The sequence below is a fragment of the Centropristis striata genome, chromosome 13 (genome assembly GCF_030273125.1).
Source record: "Centropristis striata isolate RG_2023a ecotype Rhode Island chromosome 13, C.striata_1.0, whole genome shotgun sequence".
Taxonomy (NCBI): Eukaryota; Metazoa; Chordata; class Actinopteri; order Perciformes; family Serranidae; genus Centropristis; species Centropristis striata.
The window spans coordinates 18,557,474-18,579,507 of record NC_081529.1 but is presented as its reverse complement, the minus strand read 5'-3'; the positions used below and the strand labels follow the sequence as shown (position 1 = coordinate 18,579,507).

The window sequence follows — 22,034 nt, the reverse complement described above, 5'->3', positions numbered from 1 at the left end:
TTTAAATGTATTTTTTATGTTAAATCTCGACCTTAAAAGTAACTAAAGCTAAATGTAGTGGAGAAAAAAAGTACAATATTTGTTACACAATGTAGTGGAGTAGAATTATAAAGTTACATGAAATGGAAATACTTATGTCAGGCACAAGTACCTCAAAATTGTACTTAAGTACAGTACTTGAGTAATTGTACTTGGTTACTTTCCACCACTGCCCATAAGAGTGAATGAGAGTGTGAATGGGTGTCTGTCAGCCCTGTGACAGTCTGGCGACCTGTCCAGGGTGTCAGCTGAGATTGGCTCCAGATATCGGATAAATGAATATGTTTACTGTTACTAAAAAGAAAAATGATCAGAAATAAATTCCGTAGTGTAATGACTTTAATTGGAGACAGACTGATTTGTACATTATAACCATGTTCATAAAGTGCAACACAGAAGAAAAAAACAACAACCTCAAACAATCCAGCTTTTCTCTTCCTCCAAATAAATACTTCACTTGTTTTCAATTCACACCCCAATAAGAAAATATTTTCACTTGACCATCCCTTATAGAATACAATTACGTTTGTTTAAAGCAAAATGACAAACAGTACAGTGTGTGAAACTCTGCACCTTCATCGAGTGCACATTTCAGCTCGGTTCCATTTCACCACACAGGACTTTGGATCAGACGAGGGAACTCTTGATGTGTTTTAAAGGGACTGTGGTGAAATTCAGTTGAGTGACTACGATGCAAAATGTACAAGAAACTTTGGAATACATGATGTGAAGTTTATGTAAACTATGGTAGATAAGAGTTTGTCTCCACATCCTTCATCTCATCTAACTCCTAGCAGGAAAGTGAATGAGAATATCTCCCAAAATGTGAAACTATTCCTTTAAGAGTATGTGTCTATGGATTACTTAAGACTCTTTTAATTTGACTTTGGCTAAAAAACAAAATGCAGAATTAGTATCTGGACTAAAGTTGTTGACCGCTGATTCATGTAATACATATACACAAAACTAATCATAATCCTACAACAAGTGCTATGTCTTCAACTCCAACCCATAATCCCTCAGGTCCAGTCATATAGAAAGACAAACTTTAATCAATCTGGTTACCCTTTTTTTTAAAAAAACAAGTGAAAACACTAACACACACATACCGCAGAGCAAACTCAACCACCACACAATAAGCCTAAAAATACAACATCATCACCAAACAGTCTTCAAGCATCCGAAGCAAAAGCACCTTAAACTTAATTTTTTTTAACTCAAACAAACAAAGTCAACTGATTCATTGCTTCCAACTAGGAGGTTCTTTATATATTCATACATTTGTGAAGGGAAAAAAAACAAGCACATTTTCACATTGTCACACACTGTTTGATTCCAGTTTAAGTTCGGAATGACCTTACTGTTACTGTACATACTAAAAGGGCAGTATCAGCCCCACACCTGACCACTCTGAAGAAGCACAAAACAGATGACAGGAGTACAAACTGATATGAACACACATGAGCTTTGCTGAGGAGATTCAACTCAACATAGCTGAATCCTAATTTAAGTCATTAATACCCCTTTTCGACCAAAGCGGTTTCAAGGCCGGTTTGGAGCCGGTGCTAGTGCTGGTTCACAGTTGATTCAACTTGCTAGCCAGCTAACGTTAGCCAGCTATCGACCGCCCGCTGATGTTAGCATGCTAGCTCACCCGTATCAATCACATTGCAGTTAAACAAATCAAATAAATTAATTATACACGTTTTAGTTGGTCTCTCTCAATGGAACCAAGTTGGTTTTGGTCTTGCTAGCCCGTTGACGTTAGCACGCTATAGATTGCCCGATAACGTTAGCATGCTAGCTCGCCTGAAACAATCACATTGCAGTTAAACAAATCAAATAAATGAGTGATACACATTTTAGTTGGTCTCTCTCAATGGCACCAAGTTGGTATTGGTCTTGGTCTTGCTAGCCTGCTAACGCTATCATGCTATCGATCGCCCACTAATGTTAGCACGTTAGCTTGCATGTATCAATCACATTGCAATTAAATATATTGAATAAATGAATGTTACACGTTTTAGTTGGTTTCTCTCAACAGCACCGAGTTGGTCTTGTTGGTCAGATAGCCCCGTCCCCAGCCCCTGACGTAAGTGGTTTGCCGTTCAAAACCAGCAGAGTTGGTGCCACTGTGGAACCAGTTTTCCCAGCCAGGAGCAGAACCGTTCGCAATTGGGCACCAGCTGGGAACCGGCTCTGGTCGAAAAGCCCTATAAAGGATACCCCCAACTAAATGCAGTTACACAAATCAGCCAAATGTCTATGGCTGATTTGTGTAACGTGTGATGTTATAAAAAGAGTAATACAATGATGGTACGAGGCCTCCATTTTTAACATTTTCTAACCTCAGTATGCTTCAAACAAAGGGAATATTAGGTCATCTGAGGTGCTTTACACCTGTTGTTTGGTCTATTTGGTCCAAAACAAGCAGAGAAAAAAAGACCTTCTTGTCTGTTTCATGTTCACACTCATTTATTGGACAGTTCTGGTGATGTCATGCAGCATCATCAGCACTTGACTATTTAAATAATGACAACCGGTAGAAATAGAATGATGGTGGGATGCAGCGGGAAGAAGATGCTTTGAATGTGGCCGTTCACAACAGGTAGAAACACTTGCTGATGGGGGTTGTGCGACAAAGTTTTACAAACTAGTTCATTGAAGCATACTGACTTTAGTCTGACCAGCATGTAAGGCTCCAGGAGGTTAGTTTTCAACTTTATAAGAGAATTTATTTTTCTGCCGTAACAATCAACCAATCTTCAGAGTATGCATAAAGAACAGTGAAAGGTGTGAAAACCCTTTGAATGATCCAGTGATATTGACACATTAAAAGAATAATAATATTGATTGATTATTATTATAATAATAATAATAATAATCATTATTATTATGCAGCTGTAATGTAATATACTTCAACTTAAATGAGCACAGATCATAGCTGAGTACCAAGCTCTGAAGATCATGATATACTTGCTTTTTACTGATATGAATGCATTGACAAGTGGCTCCAACACAGTCAACTTTGTTCTTATACCTGTCTGCCAACAACACTAATTAATATAAGACTATATATAATTCTGTATCCCATTATTGATACACTGTATGTAACCAGTAAGTGGATTTTCCGAAAATATCTCTGGGAAACCAATTGAAAATGTATTTAAAAATAAAATAACCAGGTGGCAGTGTATGCTTTTGGCTAATCCAGTAAATTAAAAACCTCGTCATATCCCTGAACCCTTATCTGGATTTAAAAAAAGACCTGGATTGACCTGGATCGTACCGGCAACTTTAAGTCCAGACCCAACCAAATTTGAGACCCAGACCCAAGCCAAAACCTGAGGCCTATACTACCAATACTGAAAATCCAAAGTTTTCATTGAAGAATTTTCAATGTAAACATCACTTAACATGGCAACACTCTATGAATTTGACATATTGTACAATGTTAAGACCATGGTTGAAAAACTGGTGACTAGTCTCTCTGCTTAGCTACATCTTGAAGAATGTGTAGCGAAAATTTTTGAGGACGTAAACAGCAGATTCTCCAAAGGAACCAGCATGCCCAAAAGACACACAGAGACAGACACACACACACACACACACACACACATTCTTGTACTTCTATCTTTGTGAGGGCCCTCATTGTAATAGTGAATTCCCTTGCAAGGTTATAATAGTTTTGGATTTTTCATTAGTTTTAGTTTTAATTTTATTTATTTATTTTAAAATCCTTTAGTTTTAGTTTAGTTTTTATTATTTTTTGTGTTAGTTTTAATTTTTTTGTAATGGGGTATTTGTTGGGTGGGAGATTAAAAGAGGTCACAGTACATTTTGATTTTATTCTCTTTGTCCTATCCATCTTCATTATGTATGAAAAAAGTTGACAAAGATGAAAACGAAGGAGGTTTTCACTATAATTTTAGTTAGTTTTGTAACCACACAATACAGTTTCAGTTAATTATCATTATCATGTAACCTCTAACCCTTAAAACAAAGACTGAAATCTCAAAAAAAAGCCTTAAAAGAAGTGAGGACCGGCCGAAATGTCCTCACTCTGTTGGTTAAAAACGTGTTCCGGTCCTCACTATGTAGGAAGTACAAGAACACACACACACACACACACACACACACAAACAAACAAACACACACATGAACACCCACACAGTTAAAAGGAAGTATATCAGTGCTCTGAGCTGTTTGGTGTATGGAAAAACCACACGATAACTTCAAGGTGGATCTGTGAGGTTGAATGGTAGCAAAGTGATCTCCATTATTCTCAGCAGATGAGTATACTTGATAGTATCTCACTGTGCCAGGTAAAAGCGCTATGTGTAGCATTTCAACTCAAAGAAATCATAACTATTATTATTTCGATGTGGAAATGTTTTGTGTTTAGGTAACACAACTACAAATTAGCATACTGTGCTACATTAAAATACATATTTTCTATTACTGATAGCTTTTATCAGCTTTTATACTTTTCAGAAGAAATGGTGCTATGTACCCTCTTTGCAGGCTACAGTGGGGCTCGTGGGATATGTGGTCTTAAGTTTGAAAAATGCTAAATGCTACACATAGCTCCTTTAAGACTTTAGGAACATGTTCTTTTATCATATATTCCTATGCAAAGCAGCTGTCCCGACACTAACAAGACCTAATCTGAAAGTAACACTACAGACAGGGGGAGTTGGATGCTCCGGTACAATATCCCAGAGTGTTTGTTGGAATGTCTCCTTACATGGTCAAAGAGAAGATTGATCTCCATCCACCTGGACCATCGAGAGGAGAGATGGGCAGAAGGAGGAAGGCAAAAAGGCAGATGAGCAGAAATCAATTTCTCTCTCCCAGTCTTTCTTTCTCTTCTCTCTTCATTTATAATTCAATGTTTCATCTCCTTCTCACTCCTTTTCTCCTCTTCCTACACTTCTTCATCTCTCTATCATCAGTAGCGTGTAGAGTACCAGTCATTGTCAGTCATCTGAACAAGCTCGTTGACCACGTCCAGCAGGTTGTAGTTGTACTTCTTAAGCAGCCGCTGGTTCAGCGGCCGGTCCCCAAAACCCATCTCCACCAACACAGCCATCATGGTGTCCTGGGTGGATGCATCAACTGGAGGCTGCATAGAAACAAGAACTTATCAGTCCAGGAAACCTGCTGTTATAAAAGACCAAATGGAAACATAAATCCCCATGGAAACTCCTACCCTGAACAGTGCCTATCCAATCACAAGATAACTAACTAGACATGGCAGCCTGGCATTGGTGGGCATGGGGCAGCAGTGTGAGAGATCGGCCCAATAACAATCTACACCCAAACACCTAACTACTAAACCTTAACAATAATAAATAACATCATTTGCACAGCTGTAATTTCTTGAGTGTGTTAGTTCATGAGGGCTCAAAATGCTACAAAAAGGACAGCCTGATCACACGAAATTATGTGAAATTACTACGACCTATTAACACCGAAATAATTGCTGGTGGCACGAAATTGGTGAAAATTACGTTACCACATTACCACATTCGGGAGGGAGGGGAGGTGGATGGGTCAAACAAATGATGGCCTTTCACCCAGGAGAACCGGGTTTGTTTCCCATGTGAAAAAAAGGTAAACTTTTTACTTTTGATTTCAACTTCCATTGTTTACGTAACTTCTGTGGCTCATGGTTTGTGAATCACAATTTTTTATGAAACTTAGGTTTTTTAACGTCGCTTAGGTTTTTTTTTTTAAACATAACTTTTAGTGAGTTAGTTAGTTAGATTTTTTTATGTAACTTAGGTTTCTTACGTAACTAAGATTTTTTTTTGGTTCGGTGGCTTCACTTCCGGCATTTTCGGGATATCTATTTACTTTTTAAACCATCCAACACCCTACATGGACGTTTTTTTGCCCTTAACCTAGGTCAGTAGTTTTGTAGCCTAAATTCACAGAAACTGCAGCTTTTTGTACAACAGCGAACAGTACATGTAGGTATAACGACGTGTGTGCTATTTTTACAATGCAATTTTCACACATTACATGCCACCAGTACAGAATTGGGTGTTAAGATGTCATGCTCATTTCACGTAATTTTGTGAGACTTGGTTGAAAAAGAAGGAATGGACACAACAAATCACCATTAAAAAAGAAAGAATGAAAGAAAGAAAGTCACTCAAAGCGTCAGCTTGTCCCGTTATTCAACTTGTACAATGAAAATTGAAAAAGGAAGCTGGACTCTGCTTAATGGTCACTTGACAATAAAACACTCGACAATTTGACAGCGGGATAGCCTTGAGCCCCCACACACTTAACAAAAAAACTCTTCCAAACCAAATATATAAAAGGTTATGTAAAATAAACCCTGTTTATGACTACCATAGCCACAGTATAGCATTGTGTAGTGTTGACCTTATCTTTAATTTTTAATTTCTAATTAAGACAGGAAATGTGCTGTGTCAGAAAAGGATCCGCCCTGGTATTGGCAAGTATCTAATATTGAAGAACACAGATTGGGATCAGGGCCAAAAAAAAAAGAATCAGGACATCCCTAGTTTAAGTACTGTGAACATCTCAACAACATAAAGTATGACATAAGATGGCAGAGAAACGGCGTGCTGACCTGTGTGGGGCCTTGTCCAGTGAACAGAGCTTTGTAGGCAGAAGCAGCTACTGACAGAGCTCCTTTCACCAGGCCACTGGTGATGCCTGGGTGCCTGGAAGGGAACAATATAGAGGTTATGAAGGTGACTGGTATGTGAAACCGTGGCTACAACTCCAACTGCATTTATACAGAAATAATGACGTATTATAATGAAACATTTGTGGATATTTTTAAGATCAAGGTTAACTCTGCAAAACTTGTGCTCTATACACTCACCGGCCACTTTATTATGTACATGTATTATGTATTATTATGTGCCTTTGTTTTTTTGTTTTTTTAACACATTTATTTTTATAGAGAAATGATGGTGTAGCAGCATGACACCAATCACACACCTCAATGCAGAATGATTCTGATTCACTCACTGACTACTACATTAGGTACACCTGTTCAACTGCTCATTAACATAAATATCTAATCAGCCAATCACATGGCAGCAACTCAATGCATTTAGGCATGTAGACAAGGTGAAGACGAGCTGCTGAAGTTCAAAGCGAGCTTCACAATGAGGAAGAAAGGTAATTTAAGTGACGTTGAACGTGGCATGGTTGTTGGTCTGAATATTTCACAAACTGATGAACCAACAACCATCTGTAGGGTTTACAGAGAACGGTTCGAAAAAGAGGAAACATCGACAGAGCCTTAATGCCTTGTTGATGCCAGAGGTCAGGGGAGAACAGAGACAACAGTAACTCAAATAACCACTTACTACAACCAAGTCTGCAGAAGAGCATCTCTGAACACACAACATGTCCAATCTTGTGTGGAGTCAGAAGAATGTGAAGACCCACATTTAAAATAAAAGCAAACACATGTAGCTTTCAAAATAAGAGCACATGGATGTGTTAACAGAGTCCACCACAGAATTGCAGATTCTGATGCCTTAAATAAAACATAGAAGAACCCTTTTTCTCCTTTACAATAATTCATTAAAATATGCAATGATTAAGATGAAATAGTGGCATTAGAATGTGCGAGAGGCACCAAATTTAGGCTTTTAGGGCAAAAATGATCCCCTACTTTGTTCAGGTCCCCCATCATAGTCTCAGAAAATCCTGTGGTTCTAAAGCTTGATTTGCAGTTTGAGTGTCATTCTTTAATACTTTCTAAATTGCTGATTGATATTTACAAGTGGGGGACATCCTGAAAAAAATCCTAGGGGAAACGCTGTTAGAGTGCATGTGTGCGAGACCTGGGGTCCTCAGGGTTGTCCTCCTCTGTGTCTTCAGTAGCTTCTGTAGCTTCTGTCTGAGTTTGTTCAGGATCAGAGGCTGTGGGGCGACATAACAACACATTATCATACATTCATTGACATCTACTGTGCATCTCTCAACATCTCAACATCAAGGACGCCAACAGACTGACCAAACTGATCAGGAAGGCGGAGTCTGTTGTTGGCTCCAAGCTTGTCACCCTGGAGGAGGTGGTGGAGGACAGGATGCTGGCAAAACTGCTGGCAGTCATGGACAATCCCTCCCACCCCCTCCACAAAACACTGGTCAAGCTAAAGAGCAGCTTCAGCAACAGACTCATACAACCCCGCTGCTCCAAGGAACGATACAGAAAGTCGTTCCTTCCTTCTGCAATAAGACTCTATAACTCATCTACCTCTGCCAGAACCAACTACTCAATTACTGAAATGCACTAAATCCACGCACGACACTTTGCTATGCTATTAATATTATTACTGTTATTATTATATATACTGTTGCTGCCATTACTATTATTACTATATACTGTAATATACTACTATTATTACTATTATAGCGGCCTTATTTATATATTATTATTATTACTATTACTATTATTATTATATATCATATTATTTTACTTATTACTTTATTTATATTTTTCATTTTATTTTTATATTGTTATCTATTATTACATATTATATTATATATATTATATACTGTACTATTATTATTATTATATACCGTCTAGCCACTATAGCATTGTTGCCATCATATCATACCAGTTTAATTATTACCATCATCTGCCAACCATCCTACCAGCTGATGTTCTTCTTTTTAACTTATTAAGTGTCCTTGTTCTTGTTCTATTCTGTGTTTTTTTCTATTGTTGTTTTTATTTATGCTACCTCAGTATTTTATTTTATTCTATTGTATTTTACTGTACTTGAATACCGGACTGCTGTGACAACCGAATTTCCCTTCGGGGATGAATAAAGTAATCTATCTATCTCTCTATCTCTCTATCTCTCTATCTATCTATCTATCTCTCTCTCTCTCTCTCTCTCTCTCTCTCTCTCTATCTATCTATCTATCTATCTATCTATCTATAATACATTAAGTCGGTACCAGTATGACCAGTATGGTTAGATCAAACACAGAAGTCAGAAAGTCTGGGCAAGGTGTGAAATAGCACTTAGTCTTGTTATTTCACTGCTAACAATACAGCGATGTGGTTACCGTCTTCAGTCTGGTACAGTTCAGAGCCCTCTACTCCTTCCGCAGCAGCAGCAGCAGCAGCAGCAGCAGCAGCAGCAGGGTCAGCATCTGTTTCTCCACTGCTCCCTGGACTGCAAAAAAAAGACATTGTCTTCTATTATTTAGTATTTACAACCAGTGAAACAAATACCAAGACAAAACAAAACCATTTCACCAAAAAACAAAAGAAAGAAAAAGAAGAGAGTGAATACTGGGCTAACTTTCATCAAGTGAACAAACTCCAAACTAATGCCAACGTTGCTTTGTGTCTGCTGGAGGTACTATTTGCTAACGTAACACATAACAACAAACATATTAATACGTCAGCTGTCCGAGTTCAGTTGTTAGCCGTCTGTGCTTTCTGCCAGGAACCTTGAAATTTAACTTGTTATTTAAACCATTTTATAGCCCCATGTAAAAATACAAAATAAATCCCATGGAAATAAAATACACTGCTGCCACTTATGGGAAAGAAGTGAGCATGAATATGGACTTCAGAAAGCCAAACATTAATGTTCTTAAGCCTTAATAGGTTTAATTAATAGATAATTGATTAAGTCATTTTTGATTAGAGATTTCAGATGATTTACTGTACACTACTGTTTACTGTTTACACCACCATATGTGGAATTTATTGTTGACCTGCCATCTCCCCCTGAACATCCACTGCCCACAAGCCCAAATTCTCAATGAAATGAGGCGTAAATAAAAGGGGTACATTCATGCTGCTATTTCTGTATCCTGCCCTTCGTACTGACCTTTGTGTGAGGACGGCTTTAGGAGGAGCCACCACCTCAGGTGTCAACGGTTCATCATCCAGCGTCTGAGATGTACAAAGCATGTCGTTGGCGCTGCTGGTGCCCGACACCCCTGTCCCTGGAGCCGCCACAGCTTCATCTGCCTCACCCAGCTCCTCCCCTGGGGTGAAACTGCCCGGGCAGTCGGGAGACGGGGTTTCTGGGTCAGTGGGGGTCTTGGCTGGTATGTCACCAGGCTGAGATAAAGCAGAGCTGCAATGGGGCAAGGAATGGGGAAGTAAGGTAAGCGTAACAATATAGAGGCTGTTCACATCTATATTTAAAATGCTTCTCTACATGCATCTTAAGTGACCACTTGTGATTGAATCTTACATACATACACAAACAAACAGGGAGTATGGCTATAGCAGACATTGTGATGTAGGATTGCAGGAATGTCTGTAATAATGGTGGGGGAAAAATCAATACACCAGAGTATCGTGATATTCTGCGTGGCGATATTATATCGATTCATGGCCGACAAGTATCGATATTTAGGGTTCCAGCAGCCGTCAGTATTTTCGTCATTTTTTTTTTGTTTTCACTTTTAGGAATATACTGGAGATACTGGTATCATATGAAACAAGAATATCTAATGAATATATAGCAGTGAAGCTTAAAGTTGAGGAAAGTTTGATAAAATGCTGCAGTTGTTGTCGTCCATACATGTTTGATATCAGTTGAGTTCAGTTTGACTGAATACTATGTTGGTCAGTCTGTGGGTTTGACTCTCATTGTGGAGAAATAAGAAGACTGAAGTGAGATGAACAGACTGAGAATTTTCTCTTATTTGACAAAACCATTTGTGATGGAATTTAATTTTGTGGACACAAAATGCAGTTTTACAGTTAAATCGCAATATATTATATCGCAATACTCACCATATCACAAAATGCTTAAAATCACAATAATATTGTATCGTGACTCGAGTATCAGGATAAAATCGTATTGTATAAACTCTGGGGACAACTCTAGTATTAATGTGCATTTGGAAATGTATTGTAAATGCAACCATTTTTCACAGGCATCACAGGTTTACATGACAACAGGTGCTGTCACTGCCAAGCCAACAGGTCACATACCTGTACATAGACTCCCCCAGTGGCCGACTGGTATCGAAGCAGTCAGGGAGGATGATGATGTAATCTTCCGAGGAGGTGGAGGAAGAGCGACTCCTCGTCCCTTCTCTCTTCTCCTCGCCCTCTTTCTCCTTCTCCTCCTCAGGCCCCTTCTGTCTCTCCTTCAGCCTGGACTCCACACAGATGTTCTCCATGTGGGACTCTTCACCTTCAGCTGTGTTGGAATCAACAGAACAGATAAGTTTCACAGACCATTCAATGTCACTGCAACATCTTAAACCCTGTGGGTAAGACTATGGAAATTAAATTCTGTTCAAGATCTAATGGGCCTTATTATGAATAGTTCAATAACATTTTGTGTTCCTAAAATTCCAAACGTGTCCTTCCTTAGCAACAGTTAATCTGCCTTCTCAGCACTTCTGAGCACACAGGAATGAGTCCTTAAACCCGGAAATAAGTCTTCAGCACCATGGGGTCTAACCTCTCAAAACAATGATGATTTGTTTCTATACATGGGACATAGATGCAGATCGGATCAAATTTATGACAAATTAATTTCATGGAGAGGCAGCGTTCAGTTTTTATGCATCACATATCTGGAAAAAAATCCCAGAAAACTGCAGGTCTGCTGCAACTCTCAACTCTTTTAAATCATGACTGAAGACTTTTCTGCATCTGCTCGTTTTAAATTTTAAAATATTATATTTGAATGGAATTTTATATACAGTCATGGAAAAAAATAGTAGACAATGTTTTCTTGATTGAAATCATTTTGAAATCATTATCAAGAAAACCATGGAAAATGGCTAGATATCAGTTCTTAAACTAAACTCTTATGAGCTATTTTTGTTATTATAATTATATTTGTTCAAATAACTGTACCTTAAGTTGTACCAGGCATTAAAATGAACAAGAAACTGGATAAAACAAGGGTGGTCTAATATTTTTTTTATTCCCTGACTGTATGTCTCTTTCAAATGCTTTTAAAACAAGACGTTTCTGTTTGCCACTGCTTTCCTCGTTTCCTCGTTTGGAGATGCCGCTTTTTCTCCTAAAAGGGCGATGCTGGGTGTGCCGATGCGGCGTAGGGGATTAACTAATATTTTCCATAATAAACAGTAGAAGAGAGAATCTCCTGTTGAGCGGTAGAGATAAACAATAATTGCTGATACTGCACTGTAGCTTCTATTTGATATTTTTTTCGTAAATATTTCATCTTCTCATTTTCAATTTTAAAATTGTATAATTGAATGTAATTTTATATATGTCTCTCTCTAATGCTTTTAATGTTTTGTGTGAAGCACTTTGAATTGCCTTGTTATTAAAAGGTGCTATACAAATAAATTTGCTTTGCTTTCACAGACTTTTTCTTGCCACTGTATGTGACCTTACATGCATCTTTTTTTTATCTGCATGTATCTGAACTATCATTGAAGATAAATTAACATTGTGCTGCTCAGGACTACCTCATCAGCTTAACGTTACCACTAAGGTTATTTATAGTATAGAGAGGAATGCTGCTTTCAGTGAAGCATGTGCAGAAAAGACACTGAGGTCTGCAGCTTCCACTCAGACTTATTGAGCTTTATTAGTCAGCCTGGATATAAAGTCAAAATCAATAGTGCTGATTAGCTTAAAACAAGATGAACTGGACAAATACACGTCCAAGTTTTTTTCCATCTTTTTAGTACTATCAATACATTTTCCCCTTTCTATTGTCATTGCTGCTAATGAACTGAAGAAAAATAATATCATTATAACTGTGGTGGAATAAAAATCACATAATTCGTGTCACAGTGAACTGTGTATAAAACGTGATTTGTGAAAACTGAAGCATCTTTGTGTATGACAGATCCACCCAGTAACTGCATGATTTACAAGTGCATAAGTTGAATCAAAGTCATTGTTTCATGTAGTTTTATGTACTAAGGAAGTCTTCATTTTTAAACAGACAAAAATGATTTACATTATTATATAAGGTTGGGGTTCAGCAAGATTTGATCAAATCTGAATCTAGTTTTAAACCCCTTATTGAATCCATTTCTCTTGCGCCTGTAACAAACATGAAATCTACTTAAATCAAAATGTGTTCATCATTGTTTTTGAGAGGAGAAACACTCCAGTTTAGAGTTGCAGTCAGTATTGGTCCTGAGCCATTGATAAAACCTGAAAATGAGATGAGCCATAGAAAATATACAATGCTGTTAAAATGTGTCAGACTAATCAAAGGAATGGCTGTAGCTGACCTATTTTTAGGGTCTGAGCTTTGACCGCAAGCTGCGGCGAGGAACCTATTGAAATTGAAGGAATTATTATTATTTCGATAAATGAATTGCCTTTTTGGAGGCTTTCTCACACTCAAAAAGTTGTGACATTTTGAACGTATGTCAAGTCTGGTGAAAAACTTGATATTTTAGCAGTCATGTGAAGGGGCGTGGCAAATTGGCTCAGTAGTGCCCCCTAGAAAGTCAAGAAAATTGGGCCACTTGCACATGAATGTCGTAGAGACATGAAATTTGGTACATACGTCTATTATGGGGAGACGCACCAAAAAGTCTCAAGGATCCATACCCGAAAACGAACAGGAAGTCGTCCATCTTGACGTAAATATCGTTTTTTGGCCATTTCTCCGTACTTTAACAAACTCCTCCTACAACTGGGTCAGTCCCATCATAAGACCTGTTTGATTACAACTCGTTAAACCTTATTTTTCATGAGCTACTTTACAAACTAACATGATACAAATTAAAGTTTAACTGGGAGATTTTAACAACTGAAGCAAAAGTGAAGCAGCTACATGTCAGCACTCTGTTGTTGAACTACAAAAACAGAAAGTCCACGAATGATTATTAGAGTGGTGTTTCAGAGTGAGGCTCCTTCTGATCTTTGGCTTCTACCAGAAACCTTTCAGATTCACATCTGAACTTAAGTTCACACCTCCATAATAAACATTCCCATCATGTTTAACCAAACGCTGCTCATTCTCCCTTAATAAAGAACCATTGTTATGTTCTGATGTCATATGGAACAACCACTGAACCACTCAACTGCTCTGTTTTCTGCCGTCACCTGTGGCTGTGTGCTCCTGCAGTGTAGAGGACCTGGGCGGAGCGAGGAGCGGGGTCGGTGCTGAGCTGGGGCCGGGTCCCGGGGTCGGGGTCAGGGCCATCGACAGGGGAGCAGGCAGGGAGGCTTTCAGTGGGGGAGGGAGGGAAGCCTTCAGCATAGCCGGTGGTTTCAGGGTGTTTCTAGAGGTGCTGGGGCTGCTGTCTGGGCTCTCCTCTGTTTTCACTGTTTTACTCTTCACACAGGATAGAGAGGAGCCGCCCTGAGCAGCCGGACGAAGCACTGAGGGCAAACAGGAAGTCCACTGTCAGATATTCTACTAAATACTTCTCTCTTTCAATTACATGCAAGCACATGCAGCTGCAGGCAGAGCATAAACTCCCATCTGAAACACTGATGGAGCTGAACACACACATAGGAAGAATGCTGAAAATACCCACTCACAAGATAATAGGCATGTATTTAGAGGTAATTAAGGGGGATAAAAAAAAACATGTATATTACCTTTACCTGTTCCTGGGCGGGACCCTCTCAGAGGGGCGTGGTCAGGGGCCTCCTCTAGGGTCATTGAGCGAATCACAGTCTCACAAACAAACTGTGTCCCGCTAATGTCATCTTCCCCTTCCTCCTGAGCCGGGACTCCGCCCCCCTCTGCGCCCGATCCCGTCCCGCTAGGAACATCTGAGGATCAGTAACAGGTGGACAAACTTGTTTTTCAGACCAGGGGCTCATTTATCAGTTAAAAATGTTCCTCTTTCTAATCAACTGAGCCTCACAAAAAAAGTAGCAAAAAAGTCCAATTCACAAACACCAGCATTAACAGCCACACACAGTTTAAGTGAAATTATTAGCTTCTTCAGAAAGTTTATGGGAAACGATAATGACAAATATAATGTCGACTCAAACTCCATTATTTTGGGATTCAGTGACAGGACGTTTCTCTCATTCCCTACATGTCGTATTTAAAAATAGCCTACATGAGAAGTTATTGAAAAACAAGGTTAATAAACGAGTAGATTTCTGGCTCAGTCTGACTCTTGTGATGTCCACTCACATATGCTCACTGTGTGAAAGTGGACTGACTGTGTGTGTGCGTTTGTCTGCGCCAAGCTTCAAAATTGTGTTTTGGCTGTGATATAATTAGCGCAATATCTTTTGTGAATGGGTCCTTGTGGTGGGCCAGATAGCGGTTGCAAGTGATACGCAATTCATGGTGCTTTCAGCAGCCGCAATCCATTCTTTGTGACTTCGCTCCTCATTCCTATTTAATTGAAAGAAAAGGCATGCATCTGTTTTGAGGACAGGAAGATGACTGTACAGTCAGCCATTATATTTGTGCTTGACTATGGACATATCCTGTATTCCCATTCAGTTTGCTCCACCTTACCACTTAATGCAGGTTATATGGCTGTGCTGGAGATACATATCACACTCATCACTGAGTACACTGAGAAAATTTAGGCTGCAAAGATCTCCTGCAGAGGCTGCCTCACTATATCAGATCTCTTCTTTAACCGTCTGTGATGCTTTCATCTTAATCTTTCTCAGTCTACATCACATCAGGCGATTTCCTTTGGCTATGTTGACTCGGGATATGCATTTGGAAGAAACCTGCCAACTCAAGCATAACGTTAACGATCAAATAATCGAATAACCGCTATGTTTTCATACATACTCCAGTATGTATGAAAACATGCATATATATATATATTTTTTTTATTTTGTATATATATATATATATATATATATATATATATGCAAAATAAAAAATATATACACAGTACTTTGCAAAAGACTGCTTTGACAACGGACACTTTTATTTTGAAAGGGCAAATAAAACTAAAGTGAGGTGATACTGTAAAGATAACGTTAAAAAGTTCAATGTTTTATGTTTTAGCCCCCAAAGAGGCATGAGGTTAGTTTTCACAGTAATCTTGCATATTCAAGTACATTTTGTGTTTAAATAAGTTTTGGATAAAATTAAACCCGGTAATTCATGCTAGCAAGGTTTGATACAGTAAACTAGTTTTGCTCAAATTAATACTCTTGTATTTCTGTGTGTTTTATAATTGTTATTGCAATTTTCAGTTTGCAAACTGTAGCTTTATCCAACTTAATTCTCTGCTCATTGACTTATTCACGTACGGCCGCAGAACTGAACGCTCGGCCATGTTTCAGTTCAGTGAGTACTGATACCAGTCATAAATAAAATTGAAAAAACACAGATCGATTTAAAATTCCACATGATCCACCAAATTCTTAACAAGCATTAATCGATCATCGATGAATTATTCCCATCCCTAATGTTGACCATAGAAATAGTTCTTTGCATGCTTTCATAAATGACGCCTCAGATCATATTCAACTGTCACATTCATCAAAAATGAATAGAAAACTCCCTTACCCATGATGCTAGTGATAACCTCCGTCTCTTCCTGGATGAGACCCAGAGAAGGACTGCTCTTGTCCTGCAGGTGTCCCTCTTGAGGCAGAGGGGACATGCAGGGAGTCATGTCTGGATGAACAAAAGAAATCAGAGACTGAACTCAGGTCTTTTTATCAGTCAGTTACCAATAGGATACAGGTCTGTCTGTATCTGCTGCTACAACATCAGCCATCTACATCATTGATACAAAACAGAATCAGTATCAGCGTTTGAGCACAGGCTCTCAGTGTTCCTGAACCAACCACCAACCACTGGAAACCACAAGAACTCCTCTTACCAGCAGGGGTGTTGTTGGGGACACTCTCCAACTCTTGGACGATGTTGATGTCCAACAGCTCAAAAGACAGAAGATCCTGAGAGATCAGCAACAACAGATAGCTAATTAAATTGCTCTTGATCTGCACTATGGGAAATGTAGGAGGCAGCGTTGTAAGAGTTTGACCCATACTAAAGATTAAAAGTCAGGATATGTCAACTTCTGCTCTTTTGATTTAACCAACTCTTGTGGGTTTACCAAGCTTAAAGAAGTGCACAATAAATCACTGGGGTACACCTTAATTCCAAACAGTCCCTAGTTTCAGCTTCTCCAATACAGGAATATGCTACTCTTTTGTTTTGTTTTTAAATCATAAAACTCTTTGGGTTTTGTGTCAGTGAAGACAATACATTTGAAGAAATCCCCTTGGGCTCTGAAAACCCAGATTCAAAATTGTTTTTCAAAGTAAAATAACCTTTTTTTCAGGAATTCATGTATGTGCTTGACAATAAATACATATTATTGTCAATCAGTGTTGAAGCATAATTTCATTATCATTACATGTTTAACAAAGCTTAATAAAGGGCTGACATTCCATTATTTTCAATTACAAACTTTTATCTTCCGAGAAGTATAAATTGTTTAAATGATCTCCACCCTAGCATCTGCAACATTAAAGTACAAACAGATATAATGTAGTTAATATTACTTTTGGCACTATAAGTATATTTTGCTGGCAATACATCTTGTACTTGAGTACAATTTGGAATGCAGGACCTTTAATTAAGCCTTTTCTAAAATATGCTACTAAACAATAAGTCTAATTTTCACAAGCCTACAAATATTGCTGGTGTGTGATCATCTTCACTTACAGCTAAAAGGAGTTCTGTAGTTACAGCCTCACGTTGGCTTACGGCCGGCCCACACTGCCTCTGTGAGCAGCACGTGTGCATCGCTGAACCTCTTGGTTTTTATTTCGGCACCCGTGCTAACATGCTAAAGCAGCCACACAGCTATTTACTTATGCAGTTGTTAACATTTTCCAGCAACATTGTACTTCACTATGGTTTCAGTAGCCATGTTTCCAATGAAGTAAAATCCAATTTTTAGCCAAAATTTTTAAATGTTGCATTAAAGAAAATGTGAATTAGGGACATTTCCATCGACTGTTTTGGATCAAATAAACAAAGCTGCATAAGAAGATGGCAGTGTAATGTATTACTAATTCCTGCTAATCCGCCAGCAAAGAGTATAGTCAGGCAGCTGAGGACCAGATTTGAGAAGAATGAGGACACGTCGGACAAAAGCACCACATTTTTTTCCACATGCTCTCCATCACCATAGATTTAAATTTTTGAATGGAGCCACTTCATCAAGATGGAAAATATACATTTTCAGGGAATCCTTTAAAGCTATTGAGAATATCACTAGATGATTATTTGATCAAACAGATATGTTCATTTTGGCCATGTATTTCCTTAATTTCCTACTCAGTTCCTAAGCGCTCGGACATAATATAGGTCATATACAGTGCATGTATTCTGAAAAATGAATGACCGGCATACATTTAATTGAACTTTATATTCAATTTATTGGTTCTCAAAGATTTTGTATGGCTGCCATCTCCGATCCACAATCTTGATGAAGTGGCTCCCATCAAAAATGAAAACTTATGGTGATGGAGGGCATGTGGAAAAAAGCATGTTCCCTTTATTTTGCTAAGCAGCCTGACTAGTAGAAGAAGAAGTGATTGAGCAAGAGAAAAAATAATAAAAAACTGAAAAGAGAAAATATGCCTTCAGGAATTAGATTCAACTGGACAACTTATAGTTGTTCTTTCATGTCAGCTCGTCTTGACCAGTAGAGCACTGTGGAGGAAACATGAATTGCATGGCTCTATAACTTAGTAGAGTACCGGCTTTTAATTGTGGAAATACAAAGGTAGAAATGATGTTCTGTTATTTATGGATATTATTTATGGATATGTAAACTCAACATAAATGGCAGGCAGTGCCCTAGCAGCACAGCAATGAAAAACGCTGTGTGTGTTGATACTGCTCCGGTTCAGCAAGACAGTGGTCACTTGCTGCTCACATAGGCTGTGTGGCCTGAGCCTAATGAAGTTTTAGAACAAAGTGTCCAGCAGTGTACGGATTGCAGATGACTTTACCTGTGCAGTGAGCAGGTCCACAGAAGGGATGTAGTACTCTTCTTGATCCACTGACATTAATGGTTGCTCGCGAGCTGCACAGGCTTTTCCATCCTTTGCCACTGGGTTCTTGCCCTGCAGACAAAGTCAAAATTTTAAAGTTGGATATTGTACACACACATATCAAAAGAATGTCTGTCTTCCTGTTCCATTCATTAATTTTTGACACCGTCTAATTGACTGTTCACAAAACTCCTCCCCCGAACACTCCTCGTCCAATCCTACCTTAGCAACCGTTACTAAGAGAACAAGGTCCGTCAAGCTTTGAGCTCTGAGCAACAAGGTGACATGGTGTGCATACAGGATTTGTAATCTGACACCAGGTACCCAAAAACTCAAAAACAAGAGGAGCGTTGCTGGCTGTTGAATAAACAGTGTGGGAGACCCCACTCCCAACTAAATATCTCCAACAGACACATACATGTCTGCTCCAAGTTAAGCTGCTAATAGCGAGCAAACATGAGCTAACTAACGATTGTCTGGCTGTTAGATGAGATAATACAAACCGAATTTAACAGTTATGCTTCCTGTCTAGTAACTATTGTTATTACCACTACTAGTGCAGAACTAGTCCAAAAACTTATGTCAATGACACCATGTGTAAAATTAGCATGCTTAGCTAGCTAGCAATGTTGCTAGGAGCTTAACATAACACAAGGCTGTACAGTGTTAATAGCTAGCGTCGCTGTATCCCACATTGGCCAGCTTTTGGCTAAAATTCTATCAAAATATCACATTAACTACCAATATAAATGGACATGTTATGTTTCCAATTAATTAATTGGTGTGAAACCAGAGCCTAACTTCTTATCTTTCAAACCATATAGCGTTTTGACCGTGTACGTTAGCCTCGGGTTTACCAGAGTCGGCAAAAGGACGCTAACGCCGTTGAATTAGCTTAGCGCTATCGTTGTCATGGATCGGTCACTTCAATCTCCTCGTAGTAAAACAATGGGGGCTGCTGATTTTTTGGGGGAAATTGGATGTTTCTGGGTAAGCCAAATAAACGTCACCTTTATCAACCATCGTTATCAACCATCCATCATGAGATTGCATTTTCCATTCATCCACCAGTTCGTTTTACCTGTGGTGTGACACATGGTGACACCAGTATCCCATCAGCCATCATCGGCGCTGGGGCCAGAGGATCGACCACAATGCTGCACCACACCCTGGGCCCGAACTGCTCACCAGCGTGGGCCAGACGCCAGTGGGAGGTGTAGGAGCCCTCCACGGTGGGAGCACACAGCGCCACACTCACTATCCCAACCTGGACACACAGAGAATTCTGTGGTAGGCAACATCTCAAGAAAGCAGTAATATAGTGTAAAACACTGCAAATGACACAGCAGGGTAGTGCTGACCACATCTATCTGACTCAGTGGTACAAAGAGAAAACAAGGATGAGCTGGCTGACACCTTCAGGGTACTTTTTCCAAAGATAAGTGAAAATGAAACTCTCACCTGTCCGGGCTGGAGGAAGGGAACAGACACTTCTCTCCAACGGTCCCCAGAACCCACCGCCAGGTTTCCCCACATGAACTTCAGCTGCAGGGAGAAAACAGGGCCAAATATGATGTAAACACAAGTAAATGCATTTCTTCGCTGCATCTACAAATACAGGTTTAGACTCTATGCAAAGCCAAATATCAACAACATCCAGAAACTTCAACTTCTCTGGTCCCAAGCTCATCTGAGAGCGACTGTCACAAAGTGGAAAACTGCCTGCAGTCCAGACCCGTCTCCCACTGAATATGTGTGGTATGTTATGAAGTGCAAAACATGGCAAAATATGACCAAACCTTCCTAAACATTTACTGAGTGTTGTTAAAAGAAAAGATGATTTCACAAAATGGTAAACATGCTCCTGTGCCAACTTTTGTGGAATGAGTTGAAGACACATAACCCACACAAACACATCATATTTAACTGTCACACTAATTGTTGACATGAACCGAGCACATTCATTCTCTCCAGATGACGAACCATTGCATGAATTTTACTCTAACGGCACAAGATCTCTCCTAATCCACCTGGCACATTTTCATGAAATTTGCTTATCATACTTATACCTCCAAAGAGGATTAACAGTGTTTATTAATGAGACAAGAGTAGGCTGGACAACAGCAGAATTCTTTACCTTGGTATCAGTGCTCCAGCAGATCGTTCCAGTATTCCTCATCTTCCAGTACTTGATAAATTTGGTCCCGGGACGCAGTCGGGTCCCATCAGGAAGGTTCTCGTCCAGAAATGCAGCCGTCATGGCTGGAACCACCAGCGGACAGGGACGCTTTGGACGCCTGGGCAAGATATAAAGTCAATAAGTTCTGCATTGATCCTGAGTTGTTCTTTCAAAGATGTTTTTACCAATATTCAGACCAGCTGTGAGTATTTGTGTATTGAAAACGTGCACTTAGCAAAACCTACTACAGTTGTTCCAGCCTTTTTGTCTGTTATGAACCCAAATGATGTTGCACACAATATTTGATGTGCAATTTGATGTAAATCAAGTTATCCTAATAATTTCAACTTTTTATCTATTATTCTTTAGCCATTTCACAGTTTAAGCTTATTATATTGAATGCTAATCCATTACATTAAGCTATCTATTTTTAACCATTATTCATATTCTAATTGGTACTACTTATGTGCTAGCTTTCACACACGTATAGCTGACCCGATATGTTTTTATTGAAAAACTGAAAATAGCCCTGGTTCAGATTTACTGACCTACGCTTATAGTGAATAATTTTCTTAATTTACAGAGACCTGAGAAAATAAAATTGTAGTGTGTACTCCAACAAATCTAGTTTGGACCGTGTTTTTTTAGTAGCCTACTCGGGGCTGTTGTGCTGGGTGGCTCGAGGTTGCAGAAGGACGGGGGAGGAGCTTCCGTCTCTGTGGGAGGAGCTCCATTGTATGCCCCGCCTCTCCATTCTCAGCTGTTTCCGGATCTCTTTCACCTCGGCCTTCAGGAGACGCTTCTCCGCTTTCAGACGCTGCTTCTCTGCCTTCCGGAAACTGCGGTCGCCTCGCCTGTAGAACC

At 39.2% G+C, this 22,034-nt stretch overlaps 1 protein-coding gene across 1 annotated transcript in view; it reads right to left on the bottom strand.

The window, feature by feature from the left end:
* Positions 1–1,124: 1,124 nt before the first annotated feature.
* Positions 1,125–22,034, bottom strand: part of nbr1b (NBR1 autophagy cargo receptor b) — a 31,876-nt gene continuing 10,966 nt past the window's right edge. Inside the window, exons 9-23 of the mRNA XM_059347966.1 lie at positions 21,827–22,033; positions 21,129–21,288; positions 20,453–20,536; positions 20,073–20,258; positions 18,950–19,063; positions 16,801–16,876; positions 16,482–16,592; positions 14,582–14,758; positions 14,081–14,359; positions 11,015–11,225; positions 9,894–10,145; positions 9,118–9,227; positions 7,881–7,959; positions 6,647–6,740; positions 1,125–5,164 (exon numbers count right to left, since the gene is read on the bottom strand). Coding sequence (XP_059203949.1) covers positions 4,991–5,164; positions 6,647–6,740; positions 7,881–7,959; positions 9,118–9,227; positions 9,894–10,145; positions 11,015–11,225; positions 14,081–14,359; positions 14,582–14,758; positions 16,482–16,592; positions 16,801–16,876; positions 18,950–19,063; positions 20,073–20,258; positions 20,453–20,536; positions 21,129–21,288; positions 21,827–22,033 — 2,314 coding nt within the window. The 3' untranslated portion in view covers positions 1,125–4,990. The remainder of the gene's footprint in view (positions 5,165–6,646; positions 6,741–7,880; positions 7,960–9,117; positions 9,228–9,893; positions 10,146–11,014; positions 11,226–14,080; positions 14,360–14,581; positions 14,759–16,481; positions 16,593–16,800; positions 16,877–18,949; positions 19,064–20,072; positions 20,259–20,452; positions 20,537–21,128; positions 21,289–21,826; position 22,034) is intronic.